General features: G+C 34.1%; 1 protein-coding gene across 1 annotated transcript; it reads left to right on the top strand.

The window, feature by feature from the left end:
* The first annotated feature begins 1,266 nt into the window (after nucleotides 1-1,266).
* LOC132615347 (acyl-acyl carrier protein thioesterase ATL3, chloroplastic-like) lies at nucleotides 1,267-9,245 on the top strand. Its single transcript, XM_060329934.1, has 5 exons — nucleotides 1,267-1,625; nucleotides 2,999-3,102; nucleotides 8,087-8,196; nucleotides 8,692-8,787; nucleotides 8,894-9,245. Exons 1-5 carry the CDS (start codon nucleotides 1,417-1,419, stop codon nucleotides 9,011-9,013), a joined length of 639 nt encoding a protein of 212 aa, XP_060185917.1. The 5' UTR covers nucleotides 1,267-1,416; the 3' UTR covers nucleotides 9,014-9,245.
* Nucleotides 9,246-10,162: the final 917 nt, after the last annotated feature.

Raw genomic sequence — 10,162 nt, 5'->3', positions numbered from 1 at the left:
TCCGGATTTTTATTCCAACCAAACATGAAATAAGGAGGCATTAAAATTTTATCCCGGGACTATTTTTGCTCATCCTTAGACCAAACGACCCCTAACATTGCTAGGCATATTTATACAAAATAAAACCAAACAAAGAATAATAAAAGTAGGAATAAATTAATATCAAGTATCGCCAACATTTATCTTTTTTTTTTTTAATAACCGTGGTGTCTGGACCAACTTAGGCGCACCTCCACTAGTTTTACCTGCATAACTCTATTCACTAAAGCTACGACAGATGGAAAGAAAATACCTTGTATATTTTTGTCTCTGCTGGAATTTAAACCTAAGACTACGTGATTTTCAACCCACTTTATTGACGGCTAGGTCACACCCTCTCCGGCATCACTTAAAAGATACTCCAATATAAATTAACTTTTGATATTTTTTTATGATTCAAAATGAATGAATTTTTCAAAGTATAAAGATATACTCCCTTCTTTTAGATTTACGTGACACCATTTGACTAGGCACGAAACATAAGAAAAAAAAGAACATCTTAAAAATTTATGGTCCAAGACAAAACTTTAAATATCTATGGGACCGCAAATCATTTTCAATTGTTTATAAATACAAAAAAGTGACATTCTTTTTTAAACAGATTTAAAGAGAAAATTACACTGTATGTTAATTGGGGCAACAATGCGATGAAAATTGACCCATTTTTTTAATTCTTACAAAAGATGACCCAAACATTTCTCTCTCTCACTCTCTCTCGCTCTTTCTTCTTATATGTTTGTATATGTTGATATAAATATTTGTATAGGCGTATATATACTGTATATGTTTGTATATATTTTGAGTTATTTTTTATAATATAAATTTTAGGCTATTTTTATAAAATACGCAAATCATCTTCAATTGTTTATAAATACAAAAAAGTGACATTCTTTTTTAAACAGATTTAAAGAGAAAATTACACTGTATGTTAATTGGGACAACAATGCGATGAAAATTGACCCATTTTTTTAATTCTTACAAAAGATGACCCAAACATTTCTCTCTCTCACTCTCTCTCGCTCTTTCTTTTTATATGTTTGTATATGTTGATATAAATATTTATATAGGCGTATATATACTGTATATGTTTGTATATATTTTGAGTTATTTTTTATAATATAAATTTTAGGCTATTTTTATAAAATATAAGTGACCAATTTGTATACTTCTCAAATTTTCCCTTAAAAGAAGCGTTCCCCACATAAATTTGTATGGGGACCAAACAATGCCGTTGGCCGTTGCAATACCAAAAGCATAAACCTTCACGCCTACATACCTAAACTAAAACAAGTTTCCTTATATTTCCAATTTCCGGCTGTTTTAAATCTCCAAATTCTTCACTATTATCACAATTTTTAAAAAAAAATTAATACAGAAATGTCGCAATGCTTAGTTTCCCCTTTGATGTGCGTTGGACATATAACACACACTTCAATTGGGAACCCACTGTTGCCAAATAATCATCGGTCACCCTTTACATTTCCGGTCATCCCTAACCGGAAATTCCCGGTGAAGAAGTTACAGTCATCGGGGAGTAAATTGAGGAGTTTTACAGCTCATGGATTTGATCTCAAAGGTGGTCAAGGGTACGTATATCTCTCTTACTCCCCAATTTATGTAACATATTTGATTGAACCCGGAGTTTAATGGTCCTTTTGGCCATGAAAATTGGGAAATTTGAAAAAAGTAGTTATTGTTTTCAAAGTGAAAAATGGTAGTATTTAGAAATTGAAGTTGCCATGAATACAAATTGGAGTTGTTTTTGATTTTTGATTTTTTTTAGTGATTTGGAGTGGAAAAAGTGAAAATAACTTTTTGGTGTTTTTCAAATTCCGGAATTCAACTTCAAGTTGTATTATGAAATTTTCCTGAATTTTATGGCCAAACATGATTTTCTTAATTCAACTCCGGAAAAAAAGTTAAAAATATTCATGGCCAAACGAGTGCAAGAGTAAAATGTAAAACTTTTGAAATTTGTGGCTTAAAATAAGTCATTGATATTTGTATGTTTATAAGTCATTTCATTAAAGGAAACATGGAAACTTTAAAGTCAAATGGTTACTCCGTCTGTTCCAATTTATTGTCCCTATTTATATGGCTCTTTTTGTTTTTTTCGAGAGTCAAACAAGAAAATTGTTGGCCACGATTTACTCGTATGTCTTTTAAATATTTTAAATGTAGTTTCTAAATATGTAAATTATTTTTCGAAAAATTTAAAGATTGGATATTCGTATTCACGGTAAAAAAATAAAGAAGTTTGACTCTCGAAATTCGAACTGTGTCACATAAATTGGGAAGGAGGGAGTACTAAATATATAAATGTGTCATTCTTTTTGGTTGACTAAAAAGAAAAGAGTGTCGCGTAAATTGGGACAGAGAGGAGTAAATTATAGTTCCATTCAAATTCATTCGATATGACAAACCATAGTCGTATTAGTTCTTGGATAAAAGATGAGAGTTGTCCAGGTTGACGATCAGGGTTAAATAAGTCTAACTATTATAAATTCTCTGAATATTGAATTCTTCGGCATTTGTCCGCTTGACTGTGATTGAATGGACAGATGCATTGTGTAGTGAGTTTTAACTAGTTCGGGTTCTAGATATTGTTGATTGATTGGTTTAGTGTAGCTTCTGTTAGGTTTGAACTCTATTAGAACTATGTTTTCTCTATCTGTATGAAGGATTTGTGCATTTTCAACTTCTATAATTGAGGGCAACTGATTGATTCAATTTAGTATATTTTTCCTTTCCGGTTCATGGAAAAAGTTGTTCTTTTTCAGTCGAGCTTTATATAGGATTCACCTTTCTTGTTGTTTCATTTTCAGTTTCAGCAAGAATTGATGGTTACAATTTGCTCGTTGACATAGTCAATTTTTTTGTTTTGTTTTGTTTTTTTTTTTTTTTTTTTTTTTTTTTTTTTTGTTGTATTGATATGAGCTTATATTTTGATCTTGCTTAGCATAATGAGTGAGTTCCATGAAGTTGAACTCAAAGTCCGGGACTATGAATTGGATCAGTACAATGTTGTAAACAATGCTACTTATGCAAGTTATTGCCAACATGGTAAGGTTTTCGGCTTCGATCGCACTTCAGTTGATTTACTTCTAGCATATTATGCTGTGATTTTCTTCATCCAACAAAAAGTATAACTGCGTTTTCCTTTTAATACAACAACATACCCAGTGAAATCCCACAATGTGGGGTCTAGGGAGGGTAAAGTGTACGCAGACCTTATCCCTATCTCGGAAGATAGAGAGGCTGTTTCCGAAAGACCCTCGGCTCAAGAGAAAACATGACGAGAAAAGGTCAGATAAGCACAAGCAGTTCAAAGCAATATGAAAATGAAACTAACGAAAGCGAAAAAGCCATGATGAAGCAGTCTGAAAAAAAAAAAGCCACATCTACCACAGATAAATAAGATAATCGAAGTAAAAGAAACAACATATAGTAGCAAGAATCAAAGGACAATAAACTATAGATCAAAACAGCGACTACTAGTACGAAGGGATACGCGGGACTACCTACCAGCCTTCTACCCTAATGTGACTCCTCCATAACCTCCTATCTAAGGTCATGTCCTTGGTAAGCTGGGACTGCGCCATATCCTGTCTAAGCACCTCTCCCCAATACTTCTTCGGCCTACGTTTACCTCTTTTGAAACAGTCCATAGCCAACCTCTCACGCCTCCGCACTGGGGCATCTGTGTATCCCCTCTTCACATGCCCAAACCATCTCAGCCTCGCCTCCCGCATCTTGTCCTCCATCGATGCCACTCCCACCTTATCCCGGATATCTTCATTCCTAATCCTATCTTGCCTGGTGTGCCCACACATTCATCGCAACATTCTCATTTCCGCACCTTTCATCTTTTGGATCTGAGAGTTCTTGACTGCCCAACACTCTGTCCCATACAACAAAGTCGGTCTCACTACCACTTTGTAAAACTTTCCTTTAAGCTTTGGTGGGCGGTGGCACCTTCTTATCACACAGCACTCCTGAAGCGAGCCTCCATTTCATCCACCCTGCACCAATACGATGTGTGACATCATCGTCAATATTCCCATTTCCTTGTAATAGACCTAAGATACTTGAAACTTCCTTTCTTTTAGATGGCATGAGCACCAAGCCTCACTTCCACGCCAGCCTCATGTGTCACGTCATTGAACTTGCATTCCAAGTACTTTGTCTTGGTCCTACTCTACTTGAACCCTTTAGACTCCAGAGTTTGTATCCAAACCTCTAGCTTAGCGTTCACTCCAATGCGAGTCTCGTCAATCGAGATTATTTCATCCATGAATAACATACACCATAGCACCTCACCTTGAATTTTCCGCGTCAAACCATCCATAACCAAGACAAATAAAAATGGGCTAAGAGCTTGGTCAGCCGAGAAATCTGGTAAATGGTATGAGTAGAAATTACTGGCCAAGGATCTTTTATATCTGTTCTATGTTACTTTTTAGCTAAGTTACTCGGACTCGCCTAAAATGTGGTCAGGTGCGTGTCAGATCCTTCAAAAGTAGTGTATTTTTGGAGGATCCAACACGGGTGCGGCAACACTTTCGAAGACTCCGAGTAACTTAGCTTTTTAGTGACCCCGTAGTAAGATCATCTATTACCCTTGCTTATGGAATTCGTTTTTTCTTTCAATAACTTGAGATGATGTTATCCAAACTTTGGATAATGACTATGATTTGCTTTGCTTTGCTCTGCTTATTACTAAAACATTATTGGCCCATATTTGAAGGGGACTTATATGGTCAATGACTGTTTGAATCTTGTGTTTTACGCATAGCAGAGATGAAGCCAATATCCACTTCATATCTGAACTTAAGAACAGTTATCTGCCAGAACTTTGCTCAGGTATAAATTAGTATCTCTCTTGCCGAAAAAGAGGTCAATTGTAAGCGAATAACATGTCTATTCAAAATGTTGTTAAGTAATTGGCACGGATCGTTACCCGTGATGCTGAACCATGGCTATCACGAATTCAAGATTTTCCAATGTACTAAGTCCTATTACGTTGTGTGTGACCTGTATAGAGTAGTCTAATTTCTTACTTAACTAATATAATTTTTCTGGTTAAATTCTATAAATTTATATCAGTTCTTGCTAGTTCCTCCATTGTTATTGATTACTTCCTTGCTTTGCTCCGCTAACCCTTTTCCCTTTTTGTTAAAAAAGAAAAAGGACAGACAAAGGGAAAGCACAAGCTTAATTTTTTCTCACTGAAGTGTATCATCATTTTAAAGGATTTGAACTTACTAAACTAACAGCTACGGAGTTTCTTATGCTAAATTCCAAAAATGGAGCCAGTGTATTACTGTTATTACAACTTTTGACGCATGAATTTTAGCTAGAATAGACAAAGTTCACTGGAATCTGTAGGTGAAGAAATAAGATTATCCTGCAAAAAAGCTTAAAAGTAATTGAACAGTTACTTGTTCTTAATGTTAGCATATGATCAAACAATCTGGTAGATTATGTGGAAAGATAGAAATTATTGAATTTCTAAAGACAAAAAGGAGAATGTAACTAGTCTTAAAATTTAAGTGTATTTCTTTGCTTTCTTTTGAGAAAATACATAAAATCACCCCTAAACTTGTCCAGAAAACTCGCTTGTACACTTAAACTTTGCGGGTGTTTTACCCCCTTATTAAACTTTGCGGGTGTTTTACCCCCTTATTTTTGTTCCAAATAAAATTAATACACCCTTGAGTGATGATGTGGCAGAGAAAGTGATTTCAGTTTCTCACAAGCGAAAAGTGCTTAAAACAGACAAAAAAGACACGTGTCAATCTCCGTTTGGACAATATATAACTAATTACACATAAATATTAAAATTGTATTTTTTTTTTCTTTTCTTGTTCTTTCTCACTTTGTCGTCAGTTCTTTTTTTCTTTCTTTCTTCATTTTCACCAAAGCCATCAGCCATCAGCCATCATTTCCCCTTCCGTCCTCCTCTACATCCATCCCACCACTTCATTTTGTTTTCAGAGGAGAGTTCAATGATTGATGGTAAGTATTTTAAGAAATTGAAAAATACTTGATTCCATGAATGATAAATGATAATATATTTATTCAAAGTTATTTATTCATCATCCTTTTTACAGTGTGTCTTAAATTAAGAAAAAATATATATTTCACAAACTTAAAAGTCTTAAGAAAGGAATTTGATAATAGGTGCATAATCAGAGGAAAGAAATGGTTTCTTAAGATTGGAAACCCCACATTCATAGCAGGGGCTTGCCTGTAACTAGAGGTTTTAGAGAATAGTTTGAGGATGATCTTCCAGAAATGATGATGACTGTGAATATTTCCTTGCCAAAGAATATGGATCGGATGAGAGCAAATGTAATTAAGGAAGAAAATGAGGGACAAGGTTACATTTTGGAGGGATAAGGTCTTCTATATGAAAATAATGGAAATTTGGGAATCTGTGGGAAATGTGGGTTTGGTTATGGAGTAAGACACGATGGAGAAGAAAGGGAAATGTGGGTTTAGGTTTAGGGGTATTTGTTTGGGAATGGCTTGGGTTGGGATTTATTTAATTATATTTTAGTTAGTTTCAACGAAATTATAAAAAAAAAGTTATTCATTAAATGACGTGGACAAATCACAAAGCGAGTGGTTCAACAATACCCAGCTCTCAACTGGTCTGGGCAAAGTAAGGTTGAACAAAATTCACTTATAAGTTGTTTAGGGTGTGTTGGGGGATTTTTTTTTTTTTGGGGGGGGGGGGGGTGGGTGGGAAGGATTGCCTGTAAAGTTAAATTGATAAAGTGAGTTTTGGAGACAAGTTTCGGGGTGATTTTATGTATTTTCTCCTTTCTTTTTGGAGCAACATGGCAATATACATGATACTCATGAATCATGATGACTACCTTTGATGTATTCTGTTCTCTATAACAGCATACACTTGATGATCTTACATTTATAAACTTTACCTTATGAAAATAAATGTTAGAATATGATCAGGACCTTTGCCATGAGAGAATGGTAAAAGAGAAAAATAATCACAGTTTAACCATCCAGTTTAATATAAACTATAAGAGATAAGCCAGAGTCACCTTGCTGGAGGCAAACAGTAATATTTAGACAACTCAAGAACAGATCTTGGAACTCCAAAAGGCGATAGTTGCTTTAGTTGACTATTGTGAGTCGATAAAGTTTTACTTTTGTCTAGCTCTTGTCCATTACTGATTATTTTCACATTTTTAAGAAGTAAGTATTCTTTCCAACTCACATTAAGTGAATAATTTGATTTGCATGAGTGTTAAGGCAACTATTGCAGTTTTATATTAGCGTTAAGTGTAAGTGGGACTAAAGGTGGAGATAGGTTTAATCTTTTGATGATTTGAACTTTTTATGTGCAGAAAGGTCTGTCCTTTTTCATGATATAGTAAAAAGAAATTGAAGAGCATAGAGCCATAGAGAAAATGGTATTGCAGAAACAAGTTGATATTTTTGGATAATCTAGTAGGTTGTTAATTACTACGATAAGGAAATTCAACTTTTTCGATAAGTTGTTGATTTTATTGCTTCAAAAATTAGCTTTAAGCTTGTATTGCATATGTACATGGCGTGTTAGAAAACCTCAGCTTCCTCAGCGTACTATCTACTGAAAAAAAAGAGCAATTCCATCATATTTTCTACATCATTTCTACACCAAAACGAAAAGAGAAAGAAATCTAATATTTACTCTTTTACATGCTTTCTGATTTTCTCTAAATAAACACTCTGTTCCTTTCTGTCCAGAACACCTACCAAATGCAAACTGTTACTGTGTCACATATTCTTGTAACCTTATCTTTTGCAAATTCCTTTGCTGTCAATACTGTAAGTAGGAGACCTGCCACCTTAAATGTCTTCATGTTAAAAAATTTGTTCTTCTGGGATTGATACCCCAGTCCCCTTCTGTACAAGGATCTGGCTCATTGTATATTACATAATACTGGATATGAAGTATAAACTAGTCCATATCAAAGACTTTCAAATGACAATATTTCTTCTCGTATTTATGACTTGTTTTCAATAAATGAAACAGGTCGTCATGAGCTTCTAGAAAGGATCGGCATAAGTGCTGATGAAGTGGCACGCAATGGTGACGCATTAGCAGTAACAGAGCTGTCACTTAAGTATCTAGCACCTCTAAGGGTATGATCCTCATTTACACATCATTAAGGATCAAAAACTATGCAACCAGAAATACCAACCTTGGTTAAATGTCCTATTCAATTTAAATTTGTGGTAGTCTTCGCTTTTGAATATGAAAACTAGAACTGTGAATACATGTTGAAATGAAGAAGGCTTAAAATGTTCAATTTCAAGTGTGACAAGTTTGGATAGGCATAGTTAGGCAGGTTAATGTCAAATGGATGATGAGTCGTCTAAATGAAGCTTTTTACAGCTGATTATAATGTGACACTGCCGTCTTTACAAATTACTTGGAACAATGTTTTTGTTAATGGTTCATGTTTTTATTAGTCTTGTCAACTGTACATAAAAATATAACCTTAGTACTTCAAATGTGACTTAATCAGGGAAAATAAAGCTGTTTAATCTCTGTATTGACTTCAAATGTGAACAGAACTGCTTAAAATTTGCGTTGTGTTATCCTGCTTGTTATCATTTCTTTCATCATTGGTTCAGAGTGGAGATAGATTCGTGGTGAAGGTGCGAATATCCGACTCTTCAGCTGCTCGTTTGTTTTTCGAACACTTCATCTTCAAACTTCCAGATCAAGAGGTCAGTTTCCTCCATTACCATTCAACTATCTATAATTGAAGAGGAGAAAATAGCAAAAACCACTTTATGCTTCTCATATCTTACTGCATTTTGTTAAATTTTCCAGCCCATCTTGGAGGCAAGAGGAACAGCGGTGTGGCTTAATAAAAGTTATCGTCCTGTCCGAATTCCTTCAGAGTTCAGATCAAAATTTGTTCAGTTCCTTCGCCAGGAGGCATCTAACTAATGTATTTGTTACAAAATAAAGAAAAGTTCTTCTGATCAAAGATTTTTCTGAGGTGCAAATAATTGCTCTATTCTTAATACTGACCAAAAAGGCAAAAGATATAGCAATGTATAGATTTTCCTGAGTTAATATCACTTTTTGGTCACTCAATTTCTGAGAAACTCTGAATTTGGTCCTTGTAATATCTAAGCACATTTGATCTTCAGTTAATTGAAACGTGCACTTTTGATCCCTTTGCTTGTGAATATTCACAAATTTATCATGATTATCAATTGTTCCACCACTTAATTATTATGCATGATGTTAAGTTTGTATTGTTACTCTACATTTGATGACAATATAGTTCTAAAAATAGTCTAAATATAACATATTTTACATGAAGAGATCAACAACACATATATCAATAAATTAAAGGATTAATTGTTTAGTTAGATATTACAAGGACTAAGAATTTATCAGGACCAGAAGTGCTATTATCCCTATTTTCTTTTTCCCTCTATTGATAGAGAAGCCAGGGCAGCTGAAGTAATATCAAGTTCTCATTATTTACAGAGGACTCTCATAATGTTGTCAGTTGACCAATTTTTATTGTGAATTAAACTACTTTGATTTTTAGAAAAGGAAAACATAAATGATAGGTCAGTGAAGTACTCCTCTATTCCAATTTAACTCATCCAGATTTGATCTTAAAAGTGAAGACATATTTTTTGACTAACAAATTTCTATTTGTTTGTTTTCAACGAAAGCACAAAGTATAATATGTCCTTAGGTGTTATTTCCTTAGCTTTGACGTATTATGAGTCTATTTGATCATCAAAGTCAAAATGGGAAATGGAGAATTAAAATTAAGGATCTTCTTGGTAAGGGAGTATAACCACATAACATAGCAAATAAAATATTCTATTGAATTTTCATTTCTAGACAAATAACATGCTAGTACATAATATTCATGTACAGTCATTCGCATTAATGTCAGTCAACTTTAGTGTTTTCACATGTTACATGTTACTTCCCCTTTTTACACGTGATTTAATCCACTCTGCTCTGTTTAATTCTCCAAAATATCACTCTGCATGAGGATTTGAGCGTTTTAGTATACACTCCCCTCCGGTTCAAATAGAGTGTCTATTTAAAATTTATTTTTTAGTT

The sequence above is a fragment of the Lycium barbarum genome, chromosome 10, assembly GCF_019175385.1.
Source record: "Lycium barbarum isolate Lr01 chromosome 10, ASM1917538v2, whole genome shotgun sequence".
Taxonomy (NCBI): Eukaryota; Viridiplantae; Streptophyta; class Magnoliopsida; order Solanales; family Solanaceae; genus Lycium; species Lycium barbarum.
Note: the sequence above shows the minus strand (reverse complement) of the source record. Positions and strands in the feature narration are given on the sequence as shown.

Coding starts and splice junctions, on each gene's coding strand:
- LOC132615347 (XM_060329934.1), top strand. CDS start 1,417: ATGTCGCAATGCTTAGTTTCCCCTTTGATGTGCGTTGGACATATAACA. Junction 1,626..2,998: donor GATCTCAAAGGTGGTCAAGG/GTACGTATATCT, acceptor GATCTTGCTTAG/CATAATGAGTGAGTTCCATG. Junction 8,197..8,691: donor AGTATCTAGCACCTCTAAGG/GTATGATCCTCA, acceptor TCATTGGTTCAG/AGTGGAGATAGATTCGTGGT.